The 18,450-nt window shown below is 35.9% G+C and overlaps 1 protein-coding gene across 5 annotated transcripts in view; it reads left to right on the forward strand.

The window, feature by feature from the left end:
- ZMYND8 (zinc finger MYND-type containing 8) overlaps positions 1–18,450 on the forward strand; it is a 59,234-nt gene that overhangs the window by 34,846 nt on the left and 5,938 nt on the right. For all 5 annotated transcript variants that reach the window (XR_010825196.1, XM_048072620.2, XM_048072626.2 and 2 more), the window contains exons 12-20: positions 3,335–3,475; positions 8,673–8,825; positions 9,631–10,134; positions 12,388–12,762; positions 14,861–15,051; positions 15,946–16,026; positions 17,067–17,145; positions 17,580–17,819; positions 17,985–18,142. Coding sequence is in view for 4 of the 5 variants with exons in the window: in XM_048072620.2 (XP_047928577.1) it covers positions 3,335–3,475; positions 8,673–8,825; positions 9,631–10,134; positions 12,388–12,762; positions 14,861–15,051; positions 15,946–16,026; positions 17,067–17,145; positions 17,580–17,819; positions 17,985–18,142 (1,922 nt within the window). In the remaining variant the exon portion in view is untranslated. The remainder of the gene's footprint in view (positions 1–3,334; positions 3,476–8,672; positions 8,826–9,630; positions 10,135–12,387; positions 12,763–14,860; positions 15,052–15,945; positions 16,027–17,066; positions 17,146–17,579; positions 17,820–17,984; positions 18,143–18,450) is intronic.

Genomic DNA, 18,450 nt, shown 5'->3' on the forward strand with positions numbered 1-18,450 from the left:
AGTTGTACAGGCAGAGTAGTTGCAACAGCAACAGAAATAGGAGCAGTGAATACAGAATTTGGACTTCGCAGACTTACAATGTAGTGAAAGACAAAATGGTAGCTAATTCTGTGTTGCTCAGGCAAACCATCCATCAAATTAAGATCATCACTGTCTGACACCCCCCCCAATATGATGTTATTTAATATTAGTGTCCATTAAACTGCTTTTGTTGAAATAATTTCTTTGCAAAAAAATCAGTATGTTCCATTTCTGTTTTTTTTTTTTTTTTTTTTTTTTAAACTTTTGATAATGCTTTTAAAATTGATTGGAGATAAACTTTTAGCAGTCCTGTATGGAGAGCTTAGCTGCAAATAATTCCTTCAGACTTATCGCACAATTCTGCATTGTTTGTCACATATTTTGGAGCAATAGAAAATTTCCAAATTGCTAATGGATTTGGTACAGTTTTTGGCAGGGTCTAATTTTTCAGATTCCTTTTAAAGAGTTGGGTTTTTTTTTTTTTGATAGTGTCATATAATCAAGTAAAAACTTGTAAAAACTTTGAAGCTTTTCAAGTTTCTTGATCTTGAAAACTGAAAAATAAGGGAAGTTCTAAAAGCTACATATAAAGGATGGATGAAGATATATAAGAAATTGGAGACTGGAAAAAATGGTTGAAGTGGCATGATAACAGTGAAGTTTCCTAAATTTTATTTAGTTTTGATATGATCAATATCATAGATTTTTTTAATGTTAGACTTGAAATTGTAACCCAAATGAAGCATTAAGTTTAGGAAAAGCTTTCATATAAATTTTTCTTCTTCCTTTCTCTCAAGATTCACATACATTTTTTACACAAATTTTACATAAATCTTGAGAGAAAGCTTGTTTCCTTGTAAATTTTTATTTTAGATGATCTGATACTAAAAATAACATTAGAGGAAGCTGTAGAAGGCTTCTTCAAAGAAGTGGATGTAGCTTATTATGGAGGTGCTGTTGTGCAATAGAAATGCTTATTCCTTTGTTCTGCAGTGTGTGTACTGTCAAATAATTTCTTAAACAGACAAACATGAAGGCCAAATGGACAGTAGATCTGACAGGTAGTGGTTTGGGAATCTTATTCGTCTTAGCCCATAAAATCTAGGCTGTGAAATGACATTTGGGTACACGTTATCTTGTGATGGGATCCTGTACATCTTATGAAAGTGAAGATAAAGTAACTCTGATGAGTTTAAGTGTATGAAAAGATATGGACATTTCAATAGACAATAACATATCAAAAGAAATAATTCATTTTATAGATCAGTTATCATGTATATGTGTTTGTACATCTTTCACACACGAGGTGTAGCTTACAGGTACTGCTTTCTGTCTTAAGATGTAGAGTTTTAATTATACCACACTATTATTTCTTCATAATAGTGGCAATAATTACGGGAAATCACATTAAAGCTGTTTTATCAGATAAAGATAATAGATGACGACAGATGTTCTCCTATTACTCAGGATTCCTGGTTATCATAGTATTTCTTGGGATTTTTTTAAAGTTTTCCTCGCAACTTACAGATCCTGTCTTACAGTGCGCAGAAATACCAGATTTGACTTAACAGCTGGCAACTGGCCTTGGATGATCTTTGAAGGTTTCTTCCAGCTGAACTGTTCTGTTATGTCTTAGTCTATTCTAAAGTAGTATAGTCACTTTCCCACCTGGCATTTCTACCAGTATATTATTACAAATGCCAATTTTTGTAATATTTACTTCATGTATAAACTTAGATGACCTATTACTGGAACCTGTGTGTTTTGATTAAAATGTAAATGAAATTACTTGTTTGCTGTAAAGGAAAAAAAATCCTAGTAGTAGGACTGCACTATCCTTAAACAGGAATGTTTTTATTTGTATGCCACTCATAGGGATGTTTCCTTTGCATCTTTTGAGTGATGGAGTGATGTGAAGGAAATAACTTGGAATGATATCCTGGGCTGTATCAAAAGAAGTGCAGGTAGCAGGTCGAGGGAGGGGGTCCTTCCCCTCCACTCCACATCGGCAGCGCTGCGTTCAGCTCTGGGGCCCCCAGCACAAGAAGGACATGGAGCTGTTGGAGCATGTCCGGAGGAGGCCAAGAGGATGGTCAGGGGGCTGGAGCAGCTCTGCTGTGAAGATGGGCTGAGAGAGCTGGGGGTGTTCAGCCTGGAGGAGAGAAGGCTCCAGGGAGACCTTAGGCCTTCCAATGCCTAAGGGGGGCTATGGGAAAGATGAGGAGAGACTTTATAAGGCACTACAGTGATAGGACAAGGAATAACTGTTTTAAACTGAAAGAGGGTAGATTTAGATTAGATATAAGAAACAAATCTTTTACTATGAGTATGGTGAGGCCCTGGCAAAGGCTGCCCAGAGAAGCTGTGGATGCTCCATCCCTGGAAGTGTTCGAGGCCAGGCTGGATGGGGCTTTGGGCAACCTGGGCTGGTGGGAGGTGTCCCTGCCCATGGCAGGGGGTTGGAACTAGGTGATCTTTAATGTCCCTTCCAACCCAAACCATTCTATGATTCTATGAAAGAGTTCCTGAAACAGCAGATATCACTACCTTTTAGGAATGTGAAAAAATATATAGACAGTCTTTTAGGCACTGGGGAACACAGATTGTTCAGCAGTGAGTTTAGAATGACAGCTTCAGAGCATTAAGCAGAGATTTAATGGACAACTCTTGCTGACAGGAGTTAGACTTTCTTTTCAGGTAATGGCCTACAGATGTTTCCCTTTCTAGACAGATTGGGTGTTTCCAGAAGTTTGTTTTTGAAACATGACTTTGCATACATTTTGAAGGATCAGAGCACAGAATTTTGCTAAACTGTGTTAGAATATCCTAGTACCTTATCTATGAGATTTCATCAGTAATCTCCAACTGCACTAAATTTAGTATGATTTGTGTTTTTAATTCTCTACTAATATATCTAGACAATGGGCTAGTTTTATTTTTTTGAAGTGTTTACCTGCGTACATGCAATTAAATAGATAGCAGTTCAGTGTCAGAGTTTGTTTACATTTAAAATAACCAAATCTCGAAAGCTAGAAACTTCACTGAAAACTGAGTTGTTTTGAGGGTAAACATTCATTTGGCCTGAATAGAATTAATAGCTATAGTAACATGATTTTCCTTACAGCTTCTTTTTTATTAAACTAAAGCATAAGAGACAGTTGTAAGTTACAGTGGAGTTATAACATGATGTTGAAATTATTAAACAAAAATCCTTTCCCTTCTTTTGAAGGTTTAAAAGCTGTTTTGTCCCAGTGAATATGGCTTTATTGTGATTATTTTTAAATCTTTCTTTATTAATTTTGTACTTTTTCAGCTTCTCCAGCACCAACAAGAGCAGGTCAAGCAGGGAGCTTGTCAGGCAGTCCCAAACCCTTCTCTCCTCAAGCGTCAACGCCAATTTCTGCTAAGCAAGAAAGAACTTCTACTCCGGGAAGCATTCTGAATCTTAATCTTGGTTAGTCTTGACCTTCGAAAGTCTAATTCTGTTACAGCTGAGTAAATTACAGTGGTGTTAATGTGAGAAAATACGAACAAACTTGATTCTATGTAGCTTTAAATGAACAAAGGGCTTTACATGTGGCACTTGTATAATTGTTTCATCAAATAAGCTGTTCTTTTTTGTTTTATAAATGGAATTAAAGTTCCTGTTATCATTTCTTCGTTTTGATGGAAGGAAGTAGTTGAGATCATTTTTGGCTAACCTGTACAAATGAATGTTACTAAACAGTAGGTAAGTTTCTAAAGCTTGTAATTACATGAATATTGCCATTCTTCACCCCTCAGTCTCTTGTGTGAGCTGCTGGTAAAGTTTTCCTGTGTTTTTTAGGGTTCAGGATTTATTAGGGTTTCTCTTTTGCTACCTTCATGTCACCTCTTCGCTAGCCATCCACATCTAGGAAGATAGATGGAGGAAAGGAATTAGCAGACATCTTGAAAATCCCTAAATTTTAGATTCTGGAATTTTGAAAGATGAAGTAGGAAAGTACTACTTCGGTAAAATAGTTCCGAAAGCCAGAGAGACATAAATCAGTTTCTTCAGTCATGCTTTGACCAAGAGTATTCTGCTTCAGTTCCGGCCACTTTTTTCATCCCCATGATATTACATGGAGAGACAGGATTCTTCCTCTTGGTCTTTGCCAAATACTTCAGGAAGGCTTGATCACAGCAAGCAGAATTTGAAATGCTTCAAATTCCAGTGAGCTAAATGTAATTGTAGATACAAGCTTATAGTGTACTTTTTAGTGTGAATCTATCTGTGTGGACATAACCATTACTTTTGCTGCACTGCAGCTGTTTGTTGTCGTATCTGAAAAAAAAAATATGCATTTGGGAAAAAAATGTTAAGAAACATTTTTGTACTGAAATTGTTTGAGCCACAGGTAGGAGACGTTAGTTGGAGCTTAGAGTATTTTGAATACATAGGGTGGAACTGAAAATCTGTTGTTGTTGTCCACAAGCAATACCATAAAAGAACAGCTAGTATACTTTTAGGTAGAATATCAAATATTTCTTCAGCTTTAGGGGAATTTCCTTTGCTATATATGCTGTTTGGTGCTAGGCATGGAAAGGGCACTTCTTCATTTGTTCGTGTCAGCTATACCTGATATGGCTTCATCTGGGAATCCCGTGGCTTTCAGATAAGATTAATTGTGTGAAAAGGGATTCTTTGAAAAAACAAAAGTGAAAGTACGGAAAACAGAAACTTGTACCTTAAGCAGCCAGCTTAAGGGCTGTGTGATCATCCTACAGCAATATTTCAGCAATAAGGAAAGGCAAATATTGGAAATGAGCCATCAGTTCTTCCTGGTAGACTGGCTAAAGGGAAAAGTGCAGGTGTGAATGATCAAGCTGTACACAGATTGCTTGGAAAAATGTGCTAATTCCAGGTTTATATATATACACGCCTGTCCTTGTGTAATAGAGTCAGAAAAGATGGAATAAAACTTGGACCCAATAAGGAGTTAAATTTTTCAGATGGGTGATGAGAAAAACTTACTTGTTTTCTTTTTACTAATACCTCAGAATTAATGAGACTAATTGAAAAAACAGATCTTCTCAGTGAGACCTCCTTCTGGGCTAGATAAGTTTGGATTGTGACACTTCTTCCATATTAAGATACAGAGTTCGCTGGGTAGATATTATAGTGTTTCTTGTCCTGCCATGTAGTGATGGTAACTTTGTATTTATCAAATCCTAGAGCAAAGCTTTCTATAATTTTTTTCTTTTATTTATATACATACTATATACATATATATCGCAAAATTAAAAAAAATCAACACTCAAATTCTTTCAGTGAAAATGAAAAAGCTTTGTGAGTGCTGATTTCTTTTGAAATTCTATCCTTATCATGCCTGAAAGGAAACTGCAGGTCTTGAAAGCTAACTGTAAACAAAACACCTTATTGTAAAACCATAAGATGTAAGCTGGCAATGCTCCAGTAAAATCATGATTCCAAACTACACTAAGGAAAAGGAGTAAGTCCCATACTTCATTTCTGACACAAAGTTATTTAATCTGTCCTTGGAAATTGATGAGGGAAATTCCACATTATTCCTGGTTAAACTTTTTGATAGTTTCATCACTCTTTCAACCTCACATGAATATCCAATCTAAATAATGTTTGCTGGAAATACAGCACACTCTTCTTATCTGTTCCTGACCATGGAGAACAATGATCGCTTTCAACTTTTAGGGCTTTAAGGAGAAAGGCTGTTAATATTTTTTTCATGTTTCATCTCTCCAGAGTGAGTTTTCCCCCTTACATAATATTTTCTAAATTGATTTTCTCTCTCTCCTGTGAACCATCTCTTGTTTGCATGCATTTTTTTCCCTGTGTGTTTGTATTTATTTTTAAGTGCTCCAAATGGAATGTTGTGTTACAATTCATGTTTTGCGTAACTCAGTGAACCAGTCTTTAATTCAGAAAGTGTTAGGAAGAGTTTCTTATGACATTTCTGATGTATCACTTCTCCAGTAGCATCACATTGAGTCATATTTACTATACAGCAGTCAGCTTTTTTTTTCCTCTATTCTTCTTTAGCCAGATACTCCTCATTTTATAAATGGGTCTTTGACACCTCCCCCTCTTCTTAAGTGCAGAGTGCAGAATAACATTTAAGTTCTCAGCACTTACAGAGCTGTAGCTTAATAGCAATTAGAACTATTAATTCAGCTTCTTTGTTTCAGAAACACTCTGCAGTTTAAAAACATTTTGAACTGTGACCCCTTTCCTAAAAAAGGCAGCCTTCATTTCTGTCATCTATGGATAAATTACTGTCATCACAGTAATTAAGGAAAATGTTGACTAGAAATGAGTTTTAGAATAGAGTGTTTTGATGTTTGAGGTGAAGTACCCTCCTATAACAACGCGCCTACCTGGTGATAATGAGATCTCCTTCCCTTCATTTGCTTCTGGGAATGTCAAAATAAGAGTGAAGCTCCGAAGTTGTTATTTTTCACAAGTGCTGTCTACCATATGTCCAGTTAATTCCTTTTTTTAGGAGGATGTATGGATTAGTTCAAAATCTGCTAGGGACTTAAACACTAATTAAACAGTGCATTTTTTGTAGCTTGATAGGGAAAACAGTTTTTTTGTGTTCCTTTGCTATAGTATCATATCGTTCCACTCCATGAAAGCAACTCAGTGATAGGACATCCTTTTAGTATTGAGATAATGTCTCCCCTGCATATTCATACAGCATGTAAGAACAAAACATGAGACTGAAGGGTGTTACTCTGCTGTTATCTACAATAGCAATAGGGGAAAAAAAACCCACCTGTTTCTTTCATAAGCACTGGAGCTAGATGCCTTATTTGTTTTGTCATTGTAGATGACATCCATTCAAAGCTCTTCTGTGTGATGAAGTATCTTGAATTGCAGTTTCGGAAAATTAACAGTATTTCTTTCATCACAGAAAAATTAACTTTTACAAATAGCTTGTCTTTCCAACCTAAAAATCATTGCAACTGTAATTTGTATGTTTGCAAAGAGCTACCTGTCATCAGTTAAGATGGAAGTTAGGCTGAAATCTCATTTTTATTTCAGCCCCTCTGGGGTAGATTATGGAAAGCCAGAGGAGTTTAATTAAGCTGTGACTTGTGATTGTGATTTTATTTAACTTCTTTGGTAGTCTGCTTTTTGTCATTCACTTTCTGTCCCAGTTTTTTGTAGTGGTGACAAAAAAAAAAGACTGTTTAATGAGATCTTTTTGGCTGTGAAGACCTTCAATGAAATTCTCTACTAAGCACGAAATAGCTGTTACTGCTGTGGAATTAGAGTGGATTGGATTTAACTAACTTTCAGTTAGCTAAAGAGCATTGTGGGGGGAAAAATAGTCTGTTATTTCCTTCATCGTGCTACGTATGGAACCTAAATTTCCATAGTTCTTTGCTGTCACTGGGTAACTGTGAGAAAAAATATCTGTGTTTTACTGAATTTAGATGGAAAACATTTTGTGAAGGAAAAGAGATTCAAGGTAATCATTTCCATGTTGATACTTGAAGGATAAAAAATGTGTGATTATACCTCAAAAGACTTCACAGAAGTTGACAGTAATTTTATTAATTTACTAATCTGTTTTATTCAGGCTTTTTTATTCATGTGCTCTTTTTGAATTGTGTTTTTTTAGCTTAAATCTCACAGATCATGTTTGGGATAAGGGGATTTTCATCTGCCTTTCTTTCTGCAGTGAAGCCCCAAACAAAAGTCTGTGTTCTCTTACTGGCAGAAAAAAATATTAAGACAGTACTAGATTACCAGATACCTTTGGTTCACACTGCAATAATTTACTGTAATTCCTATGTGAAATATTTTCCAAAGTTACAAACTGGTATACTGTATATCATGCAGAAAGTTATCTTCCTGAATTGAAATTAATTTCAAGGCCATCTCTTACAAAAAGTTAAGGTCAGTTTTTATCAGTCTATAAACGTACAGGAAGAAGAAACCTAGTTCTAATACAAGGAGCAAATTTTTCAAAAGCACTTAAACAACTTACTTAGGGCCTTTGTTATTTTCAAAATTTACACTGAAAGTGATGGAGTTTGTGGTGTGTTTGGTCTTCCGCAGTATGAAAATGCAACATGAGGACTGTGAAATTCAATATTACTTTTAGGATCATTTCACTGGGGCTAGAAAAGATGACTGTGCATTAGATTATTTAGTCTGAATTTGTGTATGCTATAATGCGTGTATATATATATATATATATATATATATATAATAATCCAAGGTGATCCAATATATAGCCTGTATATTTGGCTTGTGGGATTGCAGCACATAAATCATGTCTACAAGGATAATTATTATTTAATTTTCTCTGTGAAAATATACTAATAGTAAAAAACAATAGCTTACTAGAACTGCTGTCGGACAATTTACTGAATGATAATTTGTTGATAATTTAACATTGATGGAAAAGAACATCCGTATAATTTATGCATGCAGTTTGCACGTGAAATATGTAGCATCAGAGAGGAAGAATCCGTTATTTTTAGTGGAGTCATTTTAGAATTACTGTTTAGCCTGTAGTTATAAAAGAAATGAAATATGTTTCAGGGTGTGTTGTTACTCCGTAAAATTTGTCTTACATGGATAATGAACTTTTTTCTTTTTGCAAAATATTTTTCTTAGATCCTTTTTCTTTTTCTAGATCGTAGCAAAGCTGAGATGGATCTGAAAGAGTTGAGTGAGTCAGTCCAACAGCAGTCCACCCCTGTGCCACTCATTTCACCAAAACGACAGATACGTAGTAGGTTCCAGCTTAATCTTGACAAGACAATAGAGAGTTGTAAAGCACAACTTGGTGAGTATACCGCTTGAGGAAATTCAGGAGTTTAAAAAAAGTTTTCAAATAGTAAAACTTTAAATATTTTATGCATTAACACAAGAGTAAGAGGGTATTCGAGCTCTTAAACACCAATAGAATACACTGAACTAGTTTAACTTAAAATACAGTGAGACCTTACATTTCAGATTTTTGCCAAAAATCTTTCATCTTTTAATCTGTTTTTGAACTATTCTGTTGAAGATAGTATAGCAGAATTAAAGTCTTTCTATTTGCTTCGTAAATTGAAAAATTGAAGAACTGTACCTAACTCAGGTTAGCTGCACAAATTGTTATATCCAGTCATACAGGAGCTGTTAAAAATATAAGCACAGTCTAACAGTTAATTGAAGATTTTCTAGGCACTAGAGAATTGCAGATTCTTCTCACAAAAATTACGCAGTCTAAAACTGATTCTGGTAACATGTGCGGAAGTAACTAATCAGGTGAACAGTGCTACTAATTTTAAGGTGGTTTATTGTGGATACTAATTATTCCTTTTCATATTTGTCAGCATTGGTCCAACATTGAGCAAAGCTACAACTTGCAGGTAGTGGGGGAAAAATAGTGAAAGGAGGGCTGTTGAGTCAAATAAAAATAATTGGAATATGTGGAAGGTAATTCTTATACATTTTGATATTGAGATAGGGAGGTGCTTATAGCTTAAGGACTGACAGTTAGGGTAATGGTATTTATATACCTCGTTCTACTGAGGGAATTTTTTTTTCGGTAATGCCAGTCAGTCTGATATCAGCATGGAATGTACTTTCCTCCCCACAATTAGGAATAAATGAAATATCTGAAGCTGTTTATACTGCAGTAGAACACAGTGACTCTGAAGATTCTGAAAAATCTGACACCAGTGACAGTGAATATAGTGATGAGGATCAGAAATCAAAGAATGATCAAGAAGATGGAGAGGATAAGGAAGGTACAAGGAGCGACAAAGAATCATTGAGCTTGAAAAAAAAACCTAAGCCCCCAGCACAGAATGAAGACAAGGAGGAACTTAAAAGCACAAGTCCAGAAGTGGAGAAAACAGATGACCCAGTCAAAGAAAAGGCAATTACCGACACTGAGAAAGAATTTTCTGAAAAGGGAAAAAGTTTGCAACATCCTGCAAAAGAAAAACTGAAAGGTAAAGATGAGACAGACTCTCCAACCGTGCATCTAGGACTGGACTCTGATTCTGAGAGTGAACTTGTCATCGATCTTGGAGATGATCATTGTGGGCGTGAAGGACGGAAAAACAAGAAAGAATCTAAAGAACCTCCTCCTAAACAAGATGGTAGGATGAAATTCTCTTTTTCTTTTTTCTTTACTGTAAGGCTGTTGTTGAAGTCGGAACTGTTAGCTCTATTTTTGCATTAAGATGCTAAAAATATCCGTACTAAAACAATTTTTATGAATGATTTTTCATTCTATATGTCTATGAAAGAAGGTTTTCAGTCCCCATTATAATTTCTGGTTTAAATAAGAAGACTTCCATTGAGTTTCCTTTCAGCAACATAGAACTATGAATATACATAACATTTGGTCCGTCACAAATTTAGAATTTTTTTTTTGGTATGTTAATGAGTTCCAGCTGAAACTACATTTCTATAGACATCCCAAAATCACAGCAGTAGAATTAGCTGGAATTTTTCAGACATACAAATTTCATAAGGTCCCATTAAAATCAATTCTTTAAAGGCAGTAGAAACTTCTTTTTGCATTTGGAGGGTGTAAAAGAGATCTCTAGACCTTTAGGGAAGGGAGTTTGTCAGTTTTCTTAGTGTTTTGGTCATGTGAGAGAGAATGGTACTTCTCTAGCCACTGGATTTTGAAAATAAAGTAATATGTTTCAGGTGAGCTGAGGGACAGTAAATGAGTTATTCAACAAGTGGTAAGTTGTCAGTAAGAGAGGACAGTGGTAAATCATGAGAACTAATACAACACTGCTGATTCAAGCCGAACTCTACACCTGGTAACTCATGTCTAGCAAGTGATGCCATTTTTCTTATATAAATGCAAGTTAAATTTAAAAGAAGTTAACTCTGATATTTTTGCTGATTTCAGAATTGTGTTGGACACAACACAAAGTGATATTCAGATTTATTTACTTGATCTGGAAGGATTTTCTCAGCTTCAGTGGTTCAGTGATGAGGGAGTGCTGAGTAGACAGAGCAAAGCCTGACTATATATTGCCCTGCTCATTGACTGTGTATAGGTCCTGAATGAATATCGTAATTCAAATGTGGATAATTTCTCCTCACATTCCTTCTGACTGAATGAGGATTTCATATGTTTAGTGTTATCGTACATATTATTTGTTGGAGCTAAGGAATTCCTGTTTTTTTTTTTTCCTTTGACATGACAAGCTCAGGTAAAAATGCACTATTATGTTTCAGCTTTTGACCATTTTTTACAGTATCTATTTAAGAACTTCTGTTTAAGGTCCATATGTAAACAGTTGTACATTGCCAATGCAACTTATGAAAAGATACCAGATGCTTTTAGATACCAATTGTTTGCTGATTTGGTTGTCTGAAAGTTATTTGTCTTCTACCATTTGTCAGAAGAGGACTTATTAAAGTAACATCAGTTATAGCAAAAAAGTGTGTGTAAGAACATCCACGCATTTAGCTCACCAGCCACCTCAGTGAAGAGATTTTTTTGATAAATCCTAACGTTTCCCTGTCAAGGTGCATAGCAAGAGAATGGGATCTGCTATGTGGAACAATCAGCTGTAAACTCTGGGATGACAGGTTTAAGTGGTAATCCAGAAAATGTCTAACAAATGCAAACCTCTCTTTCTTCTAGAGAGATCGAGCTGCTTTTCTGGGTTTTGTACTTCTTGTTTTGTTTTTGTCAACAGCTGGTGCTTCTCAATTGCCACCAACTTCAACTAGACTGAAATGAGTTTACTTGTAGAATATCAGTATGGGACAACTGAGTCATCAGAAGCAGACGGAATGGGTTATGAAAGGCCTGACTAACCTGATCTCCTCCTATGAGAAGATGATTTCCCTCAGTAGATGAGGGAAAGGCTGTGGATGTTGTTTATCTGGATTTTAGTAAAGCATTTGACACTGCTTCCCCCAGTATTCTCCAGGAAAAACTGGCTGCTCGGGGCTTGGAGAGGTGCACAGTTTGCTGGATGAAGAACTGCCTGGGTGGATGGGCTCAAAGAGGCCTAGGGAATGGAGTTCAGTCCAGTTGGTGGCTGGTCAGCAGTGGTGTCCCCCAGGGCTCAGTCTTGGGGCCGGGTGGTCAGGCATTGGAATAGGCTGCCCAGGGAAGTGGTGGAGTCCCCATCCCTGGAGGTATTTAAGAGACATGGATGTGGCACTAAGGGACATGGGATTTGGTAGGTCAGGCTGACAGTTGGACTTGGTGGTCTTGAAGTTCTTTTCCAACCTAGGTGATTCTATAACTACCTTTCGAGGAAAATAATTCAAAGTAGTCTGGAAGGTGCATATGACTCTTTCAAAAATTAGCTGTAAAATTATGGGTCAGATTTGCTGGCGAAAAGCTGACATTAAATTTAATGTTTGTTTAGTTGTAGGTAAAACTCCACCTTCTTCCAGTGCAAGCACCCAGCCTCTACCAGAAACTCCTGTTCTTACCCGCTCTGCATCCCAGACTCCACCAGCTGGTGTGACAGCAACTACCAGTGCTACTTCTACAGTTAGTGCTCCATCTGCAGCCACTGGAAGCCCTGTGAAAAAGCAGAGACCTCTACTGCCTAAGGAAACAGCCCCTGCTGTGCAGCGAGTAGTGTGGAATTCTTCAAATAAATTTCAGACATCTTCTCAAAAATGGCACATGCAGAAGGTGCAGAGACAGCAGCAACAGCAGCAGAACCAGCAGTCTCAGTCACAGCAACCTCAGTCCTCTCAAGGCACAAGATACCAGACAAGACAAGCAGTTAAAGGTATACACTTTCTAACTCAATGTGCCCATGATGCCATAATTCCCCAGTAGTGATCTCAGTGCTCCAACGCTGCCTAACCAGGAATTCTTCTGTATAAACAAAATCTCAAAGTCTGATTCTACTCTAAGTGACTTTAAAATACAACAACTTACTCACCATACCTGCTCTTTCTGGTGTGTATTTAGAGACGTCTCCGTATTTGAATGACAAAACATTTGTGTATGTATCTGTAAAATATTTTTGCCATTCTTAGCTGTCACAGATTTGAGAGAGTAAACAGAATTAATTTCTGGATTAAGTGATAAAATCATCAACTCTATTCCAGTTGCACAATTACCACCACTATCTCAGTATCTACAAACTGATCTTATTTTATCTGTCAAGAAGCTGATTTGTACAGGTTTTTTTCATACAGTAATTTGTTAACAATGAAATTACCCAGGCTGCATTTGTCTTTGAAATCCCTGTTGACGGGAAGAATCAACTCTTAACAGGACTCTGATTCCAGTTCACTGAGCAAACAGTCTGGCATGTTACAGTGTTTTCACAACTGTTTTCTTACCATCCCTTTGCCAGAGGTTTCTGTAATAGTAAGCACATGGTCATGTAAGTTAGCACCTCAACTACTTCAGTTCAAAGAACAGCAGCTTTATGCAAATCTAGCTTTATTTGTAGTTTCAAATTAATCAACTGAACTATTTTCAGGTGTGCTAGATACATGCAGATATATTCTCCATTCTGCTAATGCTACCAACAAGCCAGTAATTTCTTACAGAAGAGAGGCTTACGTATCAGGGGACACATACAAACATTTACCAGAGTGACATTTCTCTGCTCCCAAACTGTTTTTGTGACTCATTCAAGAAGTGATGAAGAAGTGTTATTTTTCTGCTTATAGACTGCACAAATTTGGTACAGAAATATTCAGTGAGAGAAATAAATGGGAAATTTGGTGTTTTATTTTTAATAGTCATGCCTTAGTATGAGCTTAATAATATGGACTAAACTTTCAGTGTTCAGCCCATGAGTGTGTTTTATCAACATACTATTGAGTGCGTCATAGCTATGTTCAGTCTTAAGTATTATACGCTAGAAATATCACATGAAAACATTCTAAAATATACAGCTTTTTGTACATACTGAAATGACATAAAAATAGTGCATAGGGATAATTTGAAGAACTATCATATTTCAGTAATTTGTGTTTTGAAGATATCAGCAACTGAGACATCTTTATAATGTGAATCGTTAAAAACGATCTTAAAGGAGTTGTCTAAAAAAATTAAGGCAGGTAAGTCACTAGGGATGTAAAGGTGAAAGGTATTTGCTCTTATTTTTGAATTACCAACTGCTTTAAAATTATTTGAAATATTGAGCAAGGATGAGAAAGCTTTTCCTGTTTGAGTTAACTCAAGACTCTCTTCCTGTTTAATTCTCTGAAGAAATTCTTTGCTTTAATGAGTTAATCTCATGTTGCATTCCTTGCTCTGCACCCAGCCAAAGGCTGAGCTTGAGCTGGATGTATGTATATTAAAGACATCACAGCTCAAAACTAATAATAATTAGTAGAATTAGTAAAAAAATAAAAAAATAAAAAAATGCAAATAACACCAGGAAGTGAGACTAAAACAGACCGTCTTCAACAGTAGCTCACTAAACCTTGTTAGAAAACAAAAAATGAAAAAACTTCATTAGTATGTTTCCAAATGGTGACAAATGAAAACATCAAAGACTAAGTTATGGTTATACATATGGTATTAGTTGGGAGTTCTCCAAATTGAGAGGTTAGGAAATGGGATGGGGAAGTACCCAAATGGGAGGAATATGGATCTAAGGGAGACTTTTGCATTGGCCAGTCTAAACTTGTAAGATTTGAAGTTGTTTGCTACATTACCTTTAAGCCTTGTTAATAATGTATCAGTTCAGTGACTGGGCACTGTATAATCTGTTGATTAAATAGCACCATTGTATAAATAAGACAAATCTTGGAAATGGTTAGGTGCATGTATTTAATGGACATTAAAATTAGAAAAAGTTTGCCTATTCATTTTCATAATTGTTTGTGACTGATGATCTGCTGTACGTTTTCTTTCCATAGCTGTGCAGCAGAAAGAGATCACCCAGAGCACTTCCACATCAACTATAACCTTGGTTACAAGTACTCAACCGATTTCTATGGTTACAAGTTCTGGATCTGCAAATACACTTTCTTCCTCAGTTAATACAGACTTGCCAATTGCAACAGCTTCAGCTGATGTGGCTGCAGATATTGCTAAATATACTAGCAAAGTAAGTTCTTGAATAAGATTTTCTTTAAGTTTTGTCGTGAAATGAACTTTCAAATTTCTAAAATTTTAAACTGTGAAATAAAAACTTTATTGTGAAATTAATAATTGTTAAGTTATCATATGTTGTATACTCATTCTGCTGGGTAGAAACAGCTAGACTTTGATGAGAGTGCTGAACCATCATTGTGGAACTGGCTGAATGCTGCCATTCTAAGCCAGAGTGTATGTACGATATGCTCTGGCTGTCCAGGTACTTTAGACTCTTTGGCTCTCATATTCCCCATTGCTTCTTTTGGTTACACTCTGTTGAGTTTTGGCCTATTCTTGGTATTTCCTTATAAAGGCGTAGATAGCTCCACAGCATCATATTTACAGTAAACATTAATGTTTCATTATCTGTATTTAGTAACACATACACAAAAATGTAGCTTTGTTTTAAAACACAAGCATTAAAAGCATAAGAATTAATCTTGACTATCAACTTTCAGTGTTCTCACTTGACCGTATGGTCTTGGTAGGATTGTCAGTAGTAAGCAATGTCAGTAGGTGCCTTTTTTTCCTCTTTTTTCTTTTTTTTTGATTTTTTTTTAATTTGTCTTTTCCCCCAAACTCAGTTAAATTTTTTGTTTGTAACTGACTTCAGTGGCAATGTCTTGGTAATTAGAAGGTCAAGCTCTTCACCAATTCAGGACAATTAAAAAAATCAGACTCCTGATGAAAAATGTCGTCTTCTACCTTCTAAAATAGTCCTTTAAAAGTAGATCCGGGTAAACATATATGCAGATATGTGACATTGATAGTAATAGAACTTCATATTAGAGTGGTTGAAATGAAAGGTAAGCTGGTATCTATTAAAAATGTATATCAAAGATTTTTTTTGATTTTTGTCTTTCAGATGATGGATGCCATCAAAGGAACAATGACTGAAATTTATAATGATCTTTCAAAAAATACCACTGGAAGTACAATAGCTGAGGTTAGTGTAAGATTAAAAAAAACAAAAACACTGCTTCTATTTAACTTTGAAAGTTGTGAAAATAAATAACTTTATTTCACATGGTATAAAAATACCATGTAACCATATAGTACTGTGTAGCTATTCCTATAATACATTATATGTGAGTGCTATCTAGAGATCATAATTTTTGTGCTGTTATAGAAGTAATGATTAGTGTGGTAGAGAAAAACACAGAAAAAATATCAGGTGGGCTCTATAAGATAAGCAGAAAGATCCTTAAAGGTATTTTGTCTAGCTTCTGTTGAGGATTTCTTTGTATCACCTTGTTTAAAACAGAACTGAAGTTCTTTTTTTTAAATTTCAACATTTTTTTGTCAACTTCTTAAAGCAAAAAGATGCCTATCAGAAGATTTTAATTTACTTGTAGTGCGGTAGTTTATTCCAGTTATTTCATTATGACCATCAATTTAATACTTTAAAAAAAATGCTGTCCATATTATCATACAGTGTTTACTACTCTTTAAAGAGTTTTCTTTAAACTTGGCAAAAGCAGATTGAACAGTGTAAACTATGAATGAATGCGAACAAGAGAAAGTTCAGAGTTAAGTGTGTAATGTTTTGTTTGCTTGTTTTAAGCAAAATAAGGAAGTTGAAGTTTTGAGCAACAATATTTGTATTCCCAATCCATAGTGAATGAAAAACTTGCTTTCCTAAGTCTGGTCTCATTAAAATAAATAAGTAAATCAAATGGCACACCAATAAATACAAGCAAAACTGAGGAACAGATTTTTGATTCTGATTAGAGAAATTAGAGACTCAACTAATTTTAGATGGAAGTCCAAATTTAATAAAAGTGCTTTTTGTTTTCAAACAATCCTGCACTTTTTATGGTAGGAAAATCTAGCAAGCAAATAGAATACTTTCCTCTTGTTAATAAAAAGGAGCCTTAATGTAAGTGATGATCAAGCTCTTTGTTACGGGCATGTTTTTCTGTATAATAGTTATGTATTCACTGCACCCTGTTTATTACTACTACATATTAACTTTTTAATATTTAGATTCGGCGTTTGAGGATTGAGATAGAAAAACTTCAATGGTTACATCAACAGGAACTCTCAGAAATGAAGCATAATCTAGGTATGAAAGTGACAGTTCAAAATGTTGTGTCTATCTTTTGTCCCAAATAGAAAAATTTAAATGCTAGAAGTATACATTGTCTTCATCATATGATACTACAAATTAGCCATGTCAAGGACAGAATACCTTATAGAATGTGCTGTGTTGGTCAGTGGATACCGTTTCAATCCATACACAAAGTACTTTTGTCTATGCATAGTAAATAACAGGTGTTCAGTCCTCTGAGACAAATTTAGGCCACAGAGAGCTTTTGATAGGACAGAAAAATTGTTTTTTTAATGCATCATTGGATAATCCCTCTTCAAGAGATATTTTATGCTGATTACTTCATAGTAATGAAGTAGGAAGCTGGCAAATGTTGCTCCAATTTTTCAAGAAGGGTCTTGCTGTTGGAGGGGGAACAGAAAATTCATCTTTATTTGTATTTTGATTAGAACTGACAATGGCTGAAATGCGTCAGAGTCTGGAACAAGAAAGAGATCGTTTGATTGCTGAGGTGAAGAAGCAGCTGGAAATGGAAAAGCAGCAAGCAGTGGATGAAACTAAGAAGAAGCAGTGGTGTGCCAACTGCAAGAAAGAGGCCATCTTTTATTGCTGTTGGAATACTAGCTACTGCGACTATCCCTGCCAACAAGCTCACTGGCCTGAGCATATGAAATCTTGCACACAGTCAGGTAATCTTACTCTGGGTTGCATGCTTCGTAGCTGAGGGAGTTAGGGTGGGTGTAATACACAATGACTCAGTATTCCTCATTTACATGGGTGCAGATGTGCCTGTGAAGAGTGATTGTGGACCGTCACACATGAGTAGTGGCTATTCTTTTCTTCTTTTCCTTTAGCTACTGCAACACAGCAAGAAACTGATACTGAAATTAGCACAGAAACATTAAATAAATCATCACAGCCCAGTTCAAGTGTGCAGCCTACACCCACAGAAACAGCCAGCACCCCCAAGGAGAAGGAAGTTTCAGCTGATAAAAGCAAAGAGAGTGTTACAGTGAGTATCATTATGGTCACTTCAAACTAAAATAGCATGTAAGATTCCTCTGAAACCTACCCCTAAAGGCTTCCCTGGATCATCCAGGAATTTGTAACCATTTGCGTATTTCAAACAGTGTGATCTGGGGAGTAAGACAGGGAGTTTTGGTTTGTTTGTTTGTTGTTATTGTGTTGGTTTTTTTCCCTTCATCTTGGCAAAAAATCTCCTTCTGTCCTCTGGGAACACCCTTTCCCCTTCACTCATTCCCAATAAAACCTTGTGTTGGCTTGACTCATCCTTCCAGCCAAGGGGGACTGGACCTCTTT

Source organism: Anser cygnoides, chromosome 16 (genome assembly GCF_040182565.1).
Source record: "Anser cygnoides isolate HZ-2024a breed goose chromosome 16, Taihu_goose_T2T_genome, whole genome shotgun sequence".
Taxonomy (NCBI): domain Eukaryota; kingdom Metazoa; phylum Chordata; class Aves; order Anseriformes; family Anatidae; genus Anser; species Anser cygnoides.